Here is an 18454-nt window from a genome sequence, read left to right as displayed (position 1 = left end):
AGGGGCTCGCTCCTACAAGGTTAGGAAAATGACAAATTTGAAGCTTTTCCCAGCTCAGCAGCGCACAAAGTTTTCTTCTTTACAAAACTATTCCTTCAACATCACCTTATTGTCCCTGAGCTCTCTGTGAGTTGCGGTGTTTCAGAGTTTCCAGTGTTCACTGTTTTCTGGTACTAGTGGGTCCCTACCCTTTGATATTTGGGATCCTGGCGACTTCATCTTGAAGTTACCCCACTTTGTTCTCTTCAGAAAACCTTTGTGAGGGGAGTGCCACTTGTCTAGATCTGAGAATCTTTCTTTGGAAAAATCACCTCTGATAAGTGAGTTGCCATCTTTCCCTGGCCCTGACAGCTAGAGAGCTCCTCATTTTCCAAACATCTCAACGTCTCACTCCAGTTTCTTTTGTTCATCTAACCTCCCTGTTAAAAAGACCCTTTGTGAGGGAATTTAGACCTGTCCATTCCTCCCACAGTAATATCCGACAGTAATATCAACAAACACCAACTCCTATTTGGAGTGAGATCACATGCTACAGAGAAAGGAACTCCAGAGCATAGAGGGTCGTGATAAAAATATGTGTCTGAAATCTCCACCTGGATGGCAAGACTCTGATGGGGGAGTGGGAGCATATATCAGAGGGGATAACTACACACTTACTCCATCAGAGCTTGGGTAAAGGTGCAGGTGGTTGAGTTACTTCAACCTGAATATATTAAGTTGGCTTGGGCAATAAGCATTTCAAAGGAAACAATGAAAAATAAAGGCCTTTCTTCCAAATCTGGAACTGCATCAGACTATAGAAAACAGTGGAGAGAAAGAACTTCCTTTCATCCTAATGTCTGATTTTCTATTAGCTTATAACTAATAGAAATTTAATTTGGTTTAGAACAAATAAAGTTGGTACGCCTTGTCCTGAAAATGAAAAAACAAAACAAAATTCAATCCTACTTCTTAGTAATTCTTAAATTGGTGGTGGCTGCGAGTGGTAGCTGGACACATAAATGGATATAATAGGTTATTTTAAAAGCAGGAAAACAATACCCCTGTTTTGACCCACTTTTATTCATCACATTCATTTTAAAATTTCACATAACATTAAGATGTAGCATGGCGTTTTTATCACAAAGAAGAATGCACTAAAAAGAAAAATAATTGACTTATGCTATGTAAGCAATACTATAGCCCAGTCAATACTGGGGACACAAGGCTGGCTTTGCCTTCATTAACTGTAAAGTGTGAAACGACTTATCCTCTAGCTTACTGAGAGCAAAATCCAGAAATCTGTCTTTACTGCACGACACAGAATGAATACTTAGCGAATTAGGGACACATTTGAGAAAAGCCCCAGGTGCCTCTGGAAAGAGGGCCCCTTGGCAAAACGGAAAGATAAGCACTCAAAATCTCCTCCCAACATTCTGTCCTCCTTGCATCGCCTCTCTCTTTCGTCTCCTGTCCAACATACCTGCTTTAGAGAAAGATATGCTAAATAATTAACTTACACCAGCATGTAAAATCTAAGAACCCGTGTTCCTTCTTTCAGAGATTTTAGCAATTTAAGTCTTCTCTGTAATTGAGAAATGAAAGATTTGAGAACTGGGTTTGAATTCCAGTTCTGCTACCTCCTTCCTATTTGACTGTGTGCCACTTAAAACTTGGTTGGACCTCAGTCTTCTGATATATGAAGTGGAGAGGGAGGAAATGAATACTGTCTTATGGCAAAGTTGTATGGATTAAATTAATTCAACACATTTTTACTGAATGTCTACTGAATCACCAGGCAGGTCCATATGTCTGGGGGTGTTGGGTCATGGTGGCAGGGCCAAGCATCACGTCAGGGCCGTGATGTCATCTAGGGGCATAGGGTTGGGTGTGCCGGGGCTGGTAATACAGGAGTGACATCAAAATAGACAAAGTCTCTGTGATCTTAGAGCTTACATGATACCTGGAGAAAGGGAAACAATAAATTCATAAATGAAGAAATGTATAACGCAGGAGGGTGAGATGCTATTGAGAAAAGTCAAGTGTGGTAGTGGGTGGAGGGTAGCTCATAGGGAGCATAGGTGGTTGGGAGCTGTCACACAAGAGCCACTCTGAAAAGGGGACGTTTGAGCCGACACATGACAGGAGAAATGGAGTGAGCCAGGTGAATTTGTGGGGGAAGACAATAAAGGCAGACCAAAGAGCAAATGCAAAGGCTCTGAGGAAGGAGCATGCTTAGAGTATTGAGTCAAGAGTGAATTAATGATTTTGAAAAGTATATTGTGAACAAGGTGATTCTTTATAGTTTTGTGTGCTTTTATTCAGTGAATTGGGAATCATTGAAGGGTTTTAGGCAAATATTGATAATTGACATAATCTGACTTAATTATAGAAAAATCACATGGGTAGGGATAGACACTGCAGGGGGAATAAGGCAGAAGCAGGAAGACCAGATAGGAGTCTTCTAATACAATTTGGGGGAGGGGAGCAGTCGATGGTGGCTCAGGCCAGAGTGTTACTAGAGAAATGATGAGAAATGGTTGGATTCTGGATTTATTTTGAATATTTACTTTGAGCCAGTAAGCCTGAGTCTACCTAGGCTGTGTGAGAGGAGTCAAGGATGACGGCAAAGTTTTTAACTTTAGCAACTAGAAAACTAGTTTCCATTCAATGAGATGGGGAAGATTAGAGGAACTGCTTTGGCAGGAATGAGGTAAGGTTGTGTAACCAATAGTTTACTTTGGAACAGTTAAATCTGAGGTGACTGTTGGATGTTCAACTAGAAATGTAAAATAGGCAATTCAATGTGTATGAAAGCACTTGATTCGTGGCCAAGGCTTTATATGAATGTATGAACTCAGGTTAAAAACAAGTTAATTCATGTTACTCCATGCTGAGTGTGTTCTTTCCTCAAGGCCAGAGCAAATGTAGGCAGTTGGGGTTTTACATGTGGACTATGGCTCTTTCCAAAAATCCTGGGGGACAAACATGGTCTACTTTTTTTTGAACAGTAGTAGAAGTAAACACACACACACACACACACACACACACACACACACACACACAAGCCAATGATAATAACCTAGTTAGAATAAAATCGTGAAGATCCTTGTTGAACTTTAGTTATAGATCCGTCTCTAGCTTTTAAATGCTGGATATCAATGCTTCTTATTATAACTAACTAGCTATTTTATTCACTATTAGCCTTAGTTGTCAATTTAAGTTTAAAATCTAATGAAGATAACAAAATGAAAATCTGACGAACCTAAATTATCTACTTCATCATCTGAAAGCTGAAGAGACCTTTCCTATTAGCTGACATTTAATCAGTAAGTGATTCATAGTTTGATTTTATTACCCCCATATAACATATAATACTCTCTGAAATGACCTCCAAGTTAAGATTTATTTTCAAATGTGTTTGAGGAAATTTGTAATGAAAGAATAAAAAGCTTTTAGATGTTAACATTAAAGAGCTTTATTTCTCACATGAATATTTCTATGTATACATGTAGTTGTTATTTTTAAAGATCTTAGGTATAAACTTTATCATTCCTTTTTGGAAAATACCAACTGGTAGATACTGTCTTCCATTACCAAAGAATACAATTCTTTCCAGTAATAGATTTGAACATTGAGACAGCATGTTTAACTTGTGCATAGGCTGTCTGAGATATAACAAATAAATAACAAACATGTTTGATCCTCCTTCTTACCTACCCTTAAATCTTTATAGAATGCACCCTTATTATTATCCCAATATTTGTCAAATAAAATATCCAGATCCATAGGAGACAGAAAAGAATAGGCTCTTCTGTGTATTTCTACTGTAAAAATACAGATCTGACATGTTATCTGACATATGTCATTAGAACTCTGAGATGTGAAACATTAGACACGATGTCACAATATTTTCAGTCAAATAAAAAGAATATAGGAATAAAACATATTTCATGATTTTGCTTCTAAATTTTTCAAGTACACTTGTTAATTTTATTTGATGTGGGACTTCAAAAAATCTTGCATATTATTCACAAAAAAAGAAATAATTGGACAAAAGAAAAACGATTCCATATTTCACTGGTAGTCAAATAAAAATTAAAGTAACTGTGAGATATCAGTTTTCATCCACTGGGATGGCAGAGATTAAAAAAGACTAGGGACTCTCAGAGCTAATGAGAGTGTAGGGAATTCTATACCATCATATGTGGATGACAATGAAGTAAATTAATATAATGTTTTTCTGGAGGGCAATTTGTGTATCAAAATTCTACAAATGTGTATAATCCCATTTGCCCAGAAGTTCCATGTCAACAAATATGCCTTAGGAAATAATAATGCAAGTATATAAAATATGTAATTATAAAGATGTTCATTACGCAATCATATATCACTGGTTATAAGAGAAATTTTGACAAGAATTGAAATGTCCAATCACAGAAAATTAGTTGTTTGACATATATATATATATATATATATATATATATATATATATATGTAATTGAATACTTCATAGCCTCTATAATTGTAATGTAGTTATATGCTTATTGGAAATATATGTAGTGATGGGTGAATATATAATGTTAGGTAAAAAATTAATCCTAAAATCATGAAGGAATATGACCCAATTTTTATGTGTGTGTGTGTGTGTGTGTGTGTGTATTTGTATATGCATAAAAACATATTTATATGTAGGCATGCAGAGAACAAAAATCTCAAAAGCAATGGTATGAGTAATTACTTTTTGGATTAAGATTATAGGTTATTTAATTTTTTTCCTTTTGTTTATCTGTAATTATTTTTTATTCCATTACAAGTATATAGACTTTGCAAAGTTAAAATATTACAATATGCATTAGACTTTTAAAATAAAAAGTGCATATTTTGAGCACAAATTATTCTATAAAATGAATAAGAAAATGTAATCCTCAATAAGATATAAAGCAATATCTACTTTAAAATAGATATCTGAATTATAACATTAAAATGTATGCCTATAGTGAAAAAGAAAAAAAGGTATTAAAAAACTTTGATACTTACTAGTATAATAATATGCTTTTCTTTTTGGCCTTATGTCATTTCTAAATTTTCTTTAAACAAATATTTTCCCAGGTAATTAATATTATTAGTGGTTAACAACAATTCAACTGAAGACTTGGCATCAGATATTTTAGATACAACTAACAATGTTATACAAACAAAATTGCTATAGATTTAGTAAAAGACGCATAAACATACTGATTCCATGCATAAGAAAAGCAATATACCAAAAGCTGTACTGAGATAACTTGAAAGTGCAACTAGTACTTGACCCATTTAAAACTAGTATAATAAGTATAATGAGCATACTTTAAAACTAGTATAATAAGTATAATGAGCATATAATGAGCAAAACTAGTATAATAAGTATAAAGAACCTACTTATAAAAATTGTTTTTCTTGCCTTATTAGGATTTAGGTGCTCAAGTGTGGGGCTGTCCAAATTGATGAAGCCCTACTCCCACAAAGTTCCTGTGGCAAGACGAGTCATCCAAATTGTTCTACTAACCATTAAGCGATATATTTGAGCACTACAGTACGTAAATATTCCAAGAGGGAAAGTTTAGGAAAAGTTCATTTCATGGATCCAATCATGCCACAGACTAATTTTATGTATGGCTATTTGATAACCAGTAGATAGCAAATCAGATTTATTTGTGAGCCTCTGCTCTCACCAACAATTCTACCTGACACCTACCCTACTCTGGGTTCATTCTTCAGAGAATTGGGAAATGTTGAATGAATCAAAGTGTACTTTTGGAAAGGTTGTTGGAATAGAGCATTGGATGAGGGCAGCAGAGAAAACAACAAAGTTTAAGCCCAAATATAGATTACTCAGAGTAACAGAAGACTAGGAAGGCATGAGCAATACTTCAAAACTACTAATAAGTAATAGTTTTAGTTAACAGTTTTCAAGACACCTACAAACTTTCCCCCTTTAGAGTAACATTATCTGTCTACAAAATTTGATTTCTAAAACTGATAATTAGGTGGTAATAGGTGGTAATAATATGCTTTGAAAAACTTCCCACCAGTTTTTAATAAATGTGCATTTAAATTGTGATTAGCATTACCAAAGTTTGATTTTTCTTTGTTCTAAGAAATCATCAAATCAAATTTATTCAGTGGAGAGATTTAATTTTTTCTGGCAATATTCTTTAAACAAATAAACACACTTCCAGTAAAGGAAAAGCTTAGCAGTAGAAAAAAAAAGGGGGGGGGGGGGAGTCTAATATTTCAGAGGCATAGCTTTTCAAAACCAGACTGTCCAACTATGGGTCAGATTTTTCTCATGTAGAATTGAAATCTACTTTCCTGTAACTGACACCTTCCTGCTTCTATTTTTGTCCTCTGCAGCCATCTAGGATAAAGTCTAACCCCAACTCACACCTCAGAGTTCCTGAAACATCTGAGGCCAGATATCACATTCCTTCTATGTCCTATTTTTACTAGTAAACATCTTCAGGGTAACTGTATAATTCAGTGGAAAGTGCATCGTCCCTGGAGTCAGAGGTTCAGGTAGATTCGTGGTTGTACATTATTGGAAAACCTCTCTAAGCTTCATCATCTGTGAAAGGAAACATCCTAGCCTTCCTTGGGTATTCTGGAGGAGAAGTAGGCACAGCTCATGCTCAGTACAATGCCGACCCAGTGAAGAAACTCAAGACTGCCAATAACTCTCCTTTTCCCCAAGCTTATTCATTTGTCCTTAAAATGAGGAGCTTAAAAGTGAATGAGGCACTTGAAATGCGATGTAACCAGTTCCAAGTCCTGAACATTATACTCCTAAGAATGTCTCCTTAATCTTTCAAGAACCCCATATCCTCATAGAATTTTAGGCAGCCAAGAGCCCACAAATTTTATTTATATGAACATAAAGCAGGTCTCTCTTTTCTATCTATATCATGATTTTGTTCTGATTCTCAATGAAATACTACACATGTAGCCAGGTTAAATTCCATCTTGTTAGTTTTGGCCTATCCTTCCAGTTCATTGAGGTCTTTTTGGAAAGGGAACTAGTTTATCTTATTAGCTTTCCCTTCTAGTTTTGTTTAACTATACATTTCTGTCATGCAGAACTTGGATAAGTCCATACATTTTCTGAGATGCAGACAGACTACAACAGACATACAAGTAGCACAAGTGCCCAACTTGAGCTTTCCCTCCTCTCCCCTGCTCTGAACTTCCTTTACTGAGGAGGCTGTCAGAGAAAGGTACTCTATCACTGGTGGTATAATAGATATTCCAGGTGATTTATGGGCTGGTCCAAGGTAGAAAGAAAGACATAAGGTTCTAATTCAATAAATGGATAAAATAATTATTAGATACTAGAGGCCTGGTGCACAAAGTTTTATGAACTTGGCAGGGGCAGGGTGTCCCCCAGACTAGCCTGCACCATCTCACAGTCCAGGAGCCCTCAGGGGATGTTCAACTAACTGCTTAGTCAAGGGAAGTGGACCTAAGCCACAGTCTGGCCTCCCTCTGTGGGAGGCAACCAGTGGGCCAATCAGGGGATGGCGCTAGACGGTGAGCCGCCTACCCTGCCCCCTGCCCCTGATTGCCCTTCCATCACTGGTTGCTGTTGCCCTCCCAATTATTGTCCCTTCACTCTGCCCACTGGCACTCGCCTTGGCTGGCCTGGTGCTGCCCACACACCGGCCCTGCCCCCTGCTGACTGGCCTTTTTGTTGTTCACTAATGCCACCAAGTCTCTCAGCTTGGATACAATGTATTGTGTAATATAATAAAAAACATGGGTTCAAGCCCTGACACCATTAATTGTTTGCTGCATAATGCTGAGCAAGTTATTTAATTTCCCTACGTCTTGGTTTATTCTTTGGAAAAATTAAGTTGTTAGTCTTTGCTTTGAAATAAAAACAACATGCAATCATCAATGGAATGGAAGGAAGAAAGGAAGAGAGAGAAAGAAAGAGAAGAAAGATAGGGGAATTATAAAAAGTCATGGTGAAGGTGTAGACTTATTGCTTTTTAAAATTTACTCCAACTTACAAGTGAAATAAGTTTTATTTCCCTCTGCAGTAAGAGGTAAGTCTTATCAAATGAGAATTCTTTCATAATAGTCAATACACACAGTGTTCTCAGAGTCTTTTCCTTTCCAAAGCAGAGAACAAACTTACACTCGTCAAACGACTGGCTTATAGACAACAGAAAGGAATGTGAAGAATTCTTAAAGTACACAATCTTGATTTAAATAAATGAAAATTCTATCCCATTCTCATGACACTGCATTCCTGCACTTGCTCTAGTCATTTATATATGAGTTTCATTAATTATTCATTTGTACTAATATGAAAACACTTCTTCACTGAATTTCTTGGTGTGATTTTTTTAAGCCTTGTGGGTCACACTTTCCATTCTAGTGCATGTGTGTACTGCATGTGAGCAGCTGAACCATGGAGGGTCCAGAACCCGGAGTCCACAGCTGGTGCCGTAAGTCCTGCCTTGGTGGACTTCCAGTCCGGCTTCCAGTGTGAGTGTGGCTCTGGCTCCAGCTTCAGGCTCAAAGGCTGGCATGAGCCCAATTCTACTCCTTTATTTCAGCGATAACATGCTTTCTAATGTTATATTTAACAAAAAAAGGAGACACTGAGAAAGGATGGCAAAAAACAATGAGATATGAAATACAGGGCTGAAGTGGAGGAATAACCTATACTTTTGTGCATTCTGTTTCTACTTTTACATACAATCAGCCCCTGGACATTGTCTATGCTAACAGGATAGGTGAGCATTCTTAGATATGTATATTTAAGAATATGTACATGTGTACACAGCTACAAGATATATTGCTAAAGAGGAATCAATACTTCATACTAACCTTAGGGGGTTTAAACGGATAGTCTGGTGAAAAGGTGATGTCAAGAAAGAACACCCCTCCTTCATAGACAGATCCTGGGGGTCCCAATATCGTTGACCTCCATTCATAAATGTTGTCTCCTTTGGGTCCAGCACTGAAATAAGACATACAAATGAAATGGGCTTAGAGATTATATAAAAGCCTGGAATTTAAAATATCTATTTATGGTAACAATAAATTGAGCATTTTCATAAATACACAACTAGTTAATAGGTTAATTTTATATGATTCATTTGTCAATATCATCAGTATTCTATATATTAAGTATATTGGTATTACTTAGTAAAACAGAACAAAGAAGATTCTCTTTGTCATTCACAATCCTAAATCTACGGGAAAAAAAGATTCAAGGACCACAGACACAGGTGAGAACACAAACATTTAATAAAGCATGAAATTACTTATGAGGTCCTGAAAAGGATAATACGGCCAAAGAGATGAAATTTCAAAGCTAAAAGAGCAGCTAGAAAAAAACAAACAAAAAAAGGCTACTATCATTTGTTAACAACTTAGAAAACAAACGAGGTTCTTGGAGATTAGTAAATGTCCATCATCCATAAAACTTAGCTCAAGTATCATAGCTCATCTGATTCTTCATTTCTCTCTCTGCACCCAAAGACTCTTTATCCATACCCTCCATCCCCACACATCCCCACTAGTGTGGTTGGTAGAAGATAAGATGTATCACTTCATTTTATAACTGTGTTTTGTAACTGTTTACTTTTTCTGTTCCTCAATAGAATAGTTGTTCCTTGAGAAATAGATTTTGCCTTATCCTCAGGGCCTAGTAAGTAAATGTTTGTTGGATGATGATGGACTAACAGCAAAACAAGTGAAGCCACATGGCTGCAAGCAACAAATATATGTCCCTGTGTCTCAGAGAAACTCATTGAGGGAGATCAGGCCCATATGAATCAACTGAACTGTATTAATTTTCTCAGGTGAACAGAAGGGCAAAAATAACTTAGTTTTCCAGTGTTCTTTTTGCCATATCAAGCCAATACCACCATGTAACTGCCAGAAATTAAACTCACATCCTGTAGCAAAGTGGACAACCCCATTAAGGTGTTTGGGAAAGATTTTACTGACAACAGAGATTTAGCTTCTATTTTGAAATTAATTTATATCCACAAAAATTGTATTTTTGAGCAGTATATCAAAAAAGTATGCACCTTAACCAAGTCAGAATTATTCTGGGAATACAAGGATAGTTTATTAACAGAAAATTATTAATTTAATTTACCTTATTAACAGATTAAATAGAAAAAAATCTCATAATTTTAATAGATGCAGAAAAAATACCCAATAGGGTTTTCATAGCCCTTCATGATAAAAACTCATAGCAAAAGTAGAATAGAAAGAAACTCTTTAACCTAACCTGATATAGGGCATCTATAAAAACCTTAAAGCAATTAAATATTCAATGGTAAAATATTAAAAACACACCTTTTAAAATTGAGAAACAAGACAAGGATGCTCACTACATCCAATTCGAATCATTACTGTATTAGAGATCATATTCATCAAGGTAAGGGGAAAAATGTATATGGACTGAGGTGGAAGAAATAAAACTTAGTAGCAGTATTTATGTATACAGAAAAAAACACCCCAAATCTTTAGATAATTTATTAAACTTAATAAAAGAATATGGCAAAATAGCTAAATATAAGATCAATATGCAAAAATCAATTGCATTTTAATATTCCAACAAAATTAGAAAATGTATTTAAAATGCCTTTGATGGTAGTATTAAAATATAAAGAACCTAGAAATAATTTTCATAAAAATATAAGATCATAATGAAGAAAATTATAATACTTACTGAAATACATTCAAGAGAATTAAATATAGAGAGATACAAACTTTATAATTAGGGAGGCCCAATATACTATAAATGTCAATTTCCTCCAAATCAACCCAATACAATTCTAATAAACAAACTCCAACAAATTAAAAACAAAATTAAAATTGACAAGCTTATCCTAAAACCTGTTTAGAAGTTCAAAGAAAAAAACAAAACTCCTCAAACTTTTCCATGCACATATGGAAATCGGATATATATCAGAAATAATGGAGCTAGGAAAACAGTTTTGTTTTGTTTTATTTTGAAAACAGAGAAATTGGTTTCTACCTCAAAAAATATACAAACCTCAGTTGCAGATAGATTAAGTACTTAAATGCAAAAGTCAAAAGTTTTAGAGTTTGACTTAAAGAGACTGATGAGACAAACCCACACAGAGAAAAGAGATTTGGATCATATAAAATTGACCAAATTCTAGTGTTCAGAAAATATAAAATCCTGTGAATCAATAAGAAAAAGTCTAATAATCCATTAGAAAAGACATAAATAGGCATTTTCAAAGTGAAGAAGCATGAATGACTGATCCTATATAATAAAAATGTAATATACTAAGTGTCTGTCCGTTAGGTCAACCACTCGACCAGTCACTATGATGCACATTGACCACCAGGGGACAGATGCTCTGACTAGTAGGTTAGCTTGCTGCTGGGATCTGGCGAGAGGACTGGACATGCCCTGGAGCCCTCCCATGGTCCCTTCCCAGCTGGCCAGCCAACCTCCATTGGCCACGATCGGGACTGGGCAAGATGGCCCTGATCGCTGGCTGGGCTGAGGTATCCCACCTATGCATGAATTTGTGCACTGGGCTTCTAAGTACTCATATAAAAATGCTCAATCTCATTAAAATCAGAAAAATGAAAGAAAATATAATTTGATATTATTTTAAACATATAGGCAAAAATTAATGCCTGACAAAACCAAGTGTTGATGAGGATATTAAAAAACAAGAACTCCTAGACACTGCTGATGAATGTGTTCAATCACTTTGGATAAAAATGTGGACCTACCTACTTAAGTTGAATGTACAGGGTGTCCCCAAAAAATGTATACACACCTTTTTTCTGATAGCTCCATGAATGTTTCTTTCTTTTCAGATTTAACACATTAGGATTAATAATTATTCACTGATGAACCAAAAGATAGATATAGAGACAGTAAAGCAACAAGCAGACTGTCAAATTACAGCAGGGAGGGAAGGGAGATCTGGGGGAGATAAGAGATCAACCGAAGGACTTGTATACATGCATATAAGTACAACCAATGGACACAAAACAATGTGCAAAGACACATTTCCCCAAAACAAAGATATAATTTATCTTAGTTATATAATTTAGGCTAAATAAGGAGTCACCAAATAGTGCAATCAAAGAAGAGACTCAGAAGAAGGCTGGAGATACCTCACAAAAAGTGAGTAGTGTTTGTAGATAACTTACATTCAATTTTTGCCTAACCTAAGTTTTATCTGGCTCTCAGTCAGAACTCCAAATCTTATTGGCTCTTTGAAGTCAGTCAGCTGTCTATGCAGTTAACAGCAGGTTAAATAACGCAAACAATATTATTACTCTAAGTTGGTTTATGTGGCAAAAATATATCTCTTTAAGAAAATATTTTCTGGCCTCCTCTATCATCTTAGAAATGGCATAGCCACACCACTTGGAATCCCAAAGCTTATAGCAGTGCTTCTTGAACTAATCTCTCTTCGCCTTAGTTCCCTCATTTGTAAAACGGGGCAATTATGGGAGCAACTGTAAAGTTTTAGTAGAACTGTACTCACAAAGCTTGGATAATGGGCTTTATAAGGGCCCAATTAGTAAGCCTCCAAATGTTCGCTGTTTTTGTGTTTGTTGTCATGCTTTGTGGATAATATATAACTAACACATTCAAAAGTTTAATTACCTGGTGATTTTATAAGAAGGGTTTCAAGATCCTAGGGCTTGAAAACAGGCCACCAAGACTGTATATAAATTATCATCTTCTTCACTGTCACCATCACCATCATAACCTTGCAAGCTAATGTTATTTAGATACAGCAGAACTTTGGAACCTACCAGAATTCATGCTCCTCCCAAGAAGTCCAATTTTTCAGACTACAATGTTTATTTAATATCAGGATTTTTTAGGTATGAGGTTACATAGCAATGTTTTACTATTTACAGTATTCTTAATAAGCAATATTCTTATTCTTTTAGGGTTTATTTTTTAAAGAAGAAAAATAAACACAATAACAGTTAAATTTCAAAATAAAATGCAATTAGATGAATTTGTTAAAATGCAAATATCAGTTAACAAATTACAAATTGGTTAAATGCCCAAAGTTGGTGCTTGGAGAAATTCTGTTAGAAAATCAACTTTATAAATTGTGTCTAGCTTTCCATGCTGCTGTCTACAATAGATGAGCCTTATGCATAAAATATTTATACATTTATAATAAAACTAGAGGCCCAGTACATGAAATTCGTGCACAGGTAGTGTTCCTAGGCCTGGCTGGTGATCAGGGCTGACTGGCAAGGCGATTGTATTTTTTGTTAACAGTGTTAACAACATAGCAAAGATAGACGAAAAGAAAATTTTAAGAAAATAATCTTTCCCAGGGAAGGTAGTAGCTAGCAAGATAGTGTCGTTAGTGATTAAACTAGCTTTCTATAAGTTATAGAAGTCAGAAGGTTCTTAGTAAAAATTCATGACACCTTAGACTTCCTTGTTTCTTTCTATATTTTGTGTAAGGATGTCTCTCTGTGTGTATTTAATTTTCTCAACATGTGTTATGTTGCATTGAGCACATAACTTTATAACAAAAATTTAAGAGATACAACTATTTTAAACAGTGAGCAAGGAGAAGTAGAGAAACTGGAAGCAGAAAGGAAAACTGCATGGGAAAATGATATTCTTTCTATTCCTTCTAACTCACATTTTTATAAGACACATTCACTTGTAAGCACAGATAAGTCAAGGATTCGAAAAGAAACCAGTATTTTCATATATGTGGGTTGTTAAAAGTAAGGTTACAATTAGAAAGACTTTGGAAATCATCTAGTTCAACTTTTTCCTAACACAGAAGCAAGGTTAGAACTGGACTATAATTCCATTAAGTCGGACAGCAGGCATGAAGTCAATCAGGCCCTAGCTGGTTTTGCTCAGTGGATAGAGCATCAGCCTGTGGACTGAAGGGCCCCGGGTTAGATTCCAGTCAAGGGCACATGCCTGGGGTTGCAGGCTCAATTCTCAATATGGGTCATGCGGAGGCAGTCAATCAATGATTCTCTCTCAACATTGATGTTTCTAATTTCTCTTTCCCTCTCCCTTCCTCTCTGAAATAAATAAAAAATATTTTAAAAAATAGTCAATCAGAATTACTTCAAATGCCGAATCATAGAATTTTTAATCCGTTAGTTAGCTGAAGGACTCTAGAAATAAGTTATTCTTAGCCTTTTGCCTTCCTTCTAGCATACCTGCTCCTTGTAGGAATAAATGAGTCACTTTCACAGTATGGAGGGTGTGGTAGGAAAAACAAAGAAATAATTTGAAAAAATGAAAAAGCTCCCATTGAGAATCGCTTCTGTCCAAAGCCTTCATTTCAAAAGCGATAAAATTAAGGGTCCGTAAAGTAAAATGCTTTGGCTAAGTCCACACCCAGAGAAGAAAACCTAAGCCCTCTGATCCTAAGGAAAAGCCCTTCTTTGTCACAATTGCTGCCAACTTAGAAGACTCAACAGGAAAAACTGTGTGGTTACCATTATGATAAACTGCCCTGCTTAAGATAGGAGACCTAAGACCAAGAACAACATCTGGATTTCCTTTTACCCTTTCATCTTGGGCATGTTTCAAGACTAGATTCGGAGGTGGCAAATAGCCATTTCTATTTTGGCTATCAAATTCTTTTTGTTTTGTTTTTTAGAAATAGTGATCTTTGACTATTTTCTTCATTTCTTTAGCAAATCTACCACATCTTGCAACACTGCTTTTGTTGTCCACCTCCCACCCCAGCCCTTAGGCATTTTCCTCTCTTTTGGGAGAGAAATAAAACAAACATCTCCAGGCACACAAGGCTTCCAGAATTAGCCTCTCTCAGCTGTACTCAAAGGACAACTGGGCGTGTTGGAACAGGTGGTGTTTCCTTATTATTTAAAAATTCCCCCACGCATGTGTGAGGCAGAGCTTTAATGTGCCTGCTGATGTTACCTGCAGGTTAAACAAGCTTTTGACAAGAGTGCCAGCCACTGCTGCCCCTCCAGTTTTCAGGACGCCAAACCTTTCTCAAAACGTTTCAGTTCTCGAAAATGTTACCCCTCATTGAGGACAGAATGCAAAGTGCTTTGGTAGCATTCCAAATGCAGCTTTCTTACTCTCTAACATTTATATGATATAAAGTCAACATTCCATTTCAAAGTTAGGATGGAGCAGATCTTAGGGACATTTAAGTATTCTTAGACAGGATAGTTAAGATTTATTTATTTGTATACCGAGTTAAGATGGTTGCTTTCCAAGCAAGCTAAATACCTTCAATATGATATACTTTCCATTGGCTGAGAACACCTCTTGTTTCTTGGATAGGAGTATGTTAAACAACAATTTCTTCATACACCTGCCTAATTTATTCCAAAAAGGTCGGCTGTGATACCCTACAACCTGCATGTTTTTCTCTGTATCCCTGGCCCAGCTATCTGGCTCAAAGACCCATCGTCTCTGTTCTCTTCCTAGCGGCTGCGGCCAAGGTTAGCACAGAGGAGGAAGAGGAAACAAGTCAACTGGAGGACTAATGGCAAAAGCAAACTACACACACAGATACTAAGTAAAGTCTGTTGAAGAATAATAAAGAAGCATCTTTAGCATAGGATAGTGATAAAAAAAGTGGACTATAGATCCAGAGAGCCAGGGTCTGAATACTGGCTCTGCCTTTAATTGTGTAACTTAACACAAGTTATTTAACCTCTTGCTGTCTCAGTTCCTTCATCTCTGAAAGAGTGGCTACCTCATAGAACTATGTGGCCATTATACAAGTTAATGTATGTAAAGGGCTTAAAACAGTGCCTAGTCCATTTATTATTATCATCAGGTAAGTGAGAAGGCAGTAGGGGTGAATCAGATCCTAAAGCTCACCCCACCCTTTAGGCCAGGACTCAAGACAGGAAAATAGGAAGAGTTTCTCTTTCGGGCTCTAATTTCCCTTCTCTGTACCTGCTGTTTGACATCTTGCATGCTACTGTCTTGTCTCTCTCTGTCTCTATCTGAAACACTATCAGGCCAAAATTACCATATGCTCTAAGCTACTATTAAGTAGCTTCAAAATTTGTGCTCACTCCTCCGCGATATACACACATCAATGAAGACAGCTAAGCATAGAGAGACACTTTCCCCCGCAAGTTTAGGAGAAGAAAAGCTAAATATCAGCCTTGTAGGAGGGAAGAAAGGTGCTATGTGGCTAAAACAGACCCTGTACATAACTCAGCACTAAAAGACATTGTTTGTCAGTAAGAGCTGGTGTTTAGTGGACTTAAGAGCAAAATACTGGCTATAGGTGCTGAGACTTATTTCAGTAGTTCCCCACCTTTCCCTCAGTGCCTATTATGTGTGGGCAATGTACTGTGATCTGGACGAGAGAGAAAAACCACAACAGTCCTGATCCCCAAGGGGCTTCCCCGCTGGGCAGCACGAGCAAAGGCGAGATGTTTATGCTCCATGGGATTCACAGGCAAAATGCTACGAGAGCGCTGTGAAAAGAAGGACTTAATATTATACAAAGTTCATTAGTCATGGTATCCACATCGATTTTCTACAGGAGCTAGTACTACCTTCCAGATTTCAGCTACTGTTTTCTCCCTTTGTAAGCAAAACAAACAGATTTTTACCGAAGATCTGCTATTTAAGAATTATCAATTTGTAGCATCCCTCAATAATTTTTGTCAATGTAGGCTACCTTTGAGGGTTGTGGTGGTTTTTGTTTTTGGCAGTGCTGCAATAGTGGAAATAACCTGCAATACCCAGCCCATCTTCCAGCATGTGCAAATAGGCCGGCTTGTTGGCTGCCAAGCAGATTTAATTTACCCACTTCTCCGTTTGCATTAACCTTTGAATAATAAAGCACAGCTGAGGCTGCTGTAAGAAACAAACCGAGGAATGAATAATTAAAAACACCTTCTCAGCCTTGGAAAGACCAATCCCTAACCATTAGGGGAGCTTTAATTGTGACTGAACTAAGCATTAAAAGGCTAATTGTGTTCTTTATAAACCGAAACAAATGCTAAGGACATAGTGTGACTACAATATGTGTAATATATGAAAAGCAAAGCTCTGAAAGCACCCAGTAATTAGTTCAAATAAAAAAAAGTAAGAGTAGTCTTGATTCTAAAGAAACAAAGTACTTCTAAAGATGGGCCCTTTGATTGTCTACATACAGAAAAAATGGCTACTACTTATAAAAAACTATTATTCGCTTAATGCAGGTGGACTGGCTGGAGTACCACTGGAAGGGATAGAAATGTTAAAGCTAGAACAAAAGGCTGAGAATAGAATATATTACAGGAAAGCCCCATCTTCTTTGAATCTGTCAACTGCCATGCCAGCGCAGCTGGGATAATTCTCTGCTTTTGATGAATTTAATTTTCCTTTGGAAACCCCAAACCAAATGTAGCTGATGTATTTATGTGTTAAGATCACAAAAAACGGTCATTGATATTTTATATACTTGATTAAAGGTGGTATCTAATATTGTATGCAAATCAGAGAGTATCTTGTTTATCTGAATAGTTGGAAACAATTATCTCTATTTCTAGACCTCAAACCAAGGGCAGGACACCCCCCAAATCAAAGAAGGCAGTTCTTCCCCCCTTCTTGCTGATTTCAAATTATTTATGGTTAATTTCCCTTAATCTCGGAATTTATTTTTTATTTTTTATTATGCTTTAACTTATTTTGCTAAATTTAAGGCCTTTTCCTTTATGTTTATTAAAATAAAACACATTGTCAGTGCCCTTCTAATGTTTACCTTTCAGTTACTGGAAAGTCAGGGAGGTGGAAATCTTTTTTTCTCTACTAAGCAATTTTATTGTTTTTTAAATGGCCACTTAATTCCTATTTTTGTGTTTCTTTTGGATCTCCAAATCTTCTCTAATTTTTTGTATATCTAACCTAGAGATGATTCTCTGCACATCATGGGTAAATGGATGACTAAATGAGAACAGAACTGGATTTGCTAATTTAGTAAAGACCAGCTTCTAGTACAGAAGAAAATAAATCCTACTTTTTGTTCTCACAGATTATATTCTTAATATTTTCTTGTCTTACACCAGCACAGTCTGACTCCTCTAATTTTCAATTTAGACTCTTATTCAGATGGCAAATGACAGATCAATGCCTTTTAACTTCTGTGACTATGATTATTCACAGGTTCACCCTTAACACTTGGCTTGCCAATTTAGTGATCTTGTATGGAAATTAAGGGAAGTTAGCAGTAGAGAAAAAAGATTTTATGTTTCAGTTATGATATTATCACATATTAGTATATTTCTCTTAGAATAAAGAGACATAAATGTATTCTTCCTTTTACTGGGACAGTTTCAATGGGAGGTAAAACTAAAGACTTGCTAATGTGTAAACTTGGCTCATGGATTTTAAAGAGAGGCTGCATGTTACACATAGAAACCCAGAAAAAAAAATTTGAGACCTGTTTCCCTTTTATAGTTAATCATGCTTAAAAGTAAACTC

General features: G+C 36.2%; 1 protein-coding gene across 3 annotated transcripts in view; it reads right to left on the bottom strand.

Moving 5' to 3' along the window:
• The window catches only part of LOC118715399 (ubiquitin-conjugating enzyme E2 E2), a 205353-nt gene that overhangs the window by 42669 nt on the left and 144230 nt on the right, over positions 1-18454 (bottom strand). For all 3 annotated transcript variants that reach the window (XM_036431599.2, XM_036431601.2, XM_036431600.2), the window contains exon 4: positions 8854-8986. In XM_036431599.2, the coding sequence (XP_036287492.1) occupies positions 8854-8986 (133 nt within the window). The remainder of the gene's footprint in view (positions 1-8853; positions 8987-18454) is intronic.

Source organism: Pipistrellus kuhlii, unplaced genomic scaffold, assembly GCF_014108245.1.
Source record: "Pipistrellus kuhlii isolate mPipKuh1 unplaced genomic scaffold, mPipKuh1.p scaffold_m20_p_11, whole genome shotgun sequence".
NCBI lineage: Eukaryota > Metazoa > Chordata > Mammalia > Chiroptera > Vespertilionidae > Pipistrellus > Pipistrellus kuhlii.
This window is presented reverse-complemented; position numbering and strand designations above follow the sequence as displayed.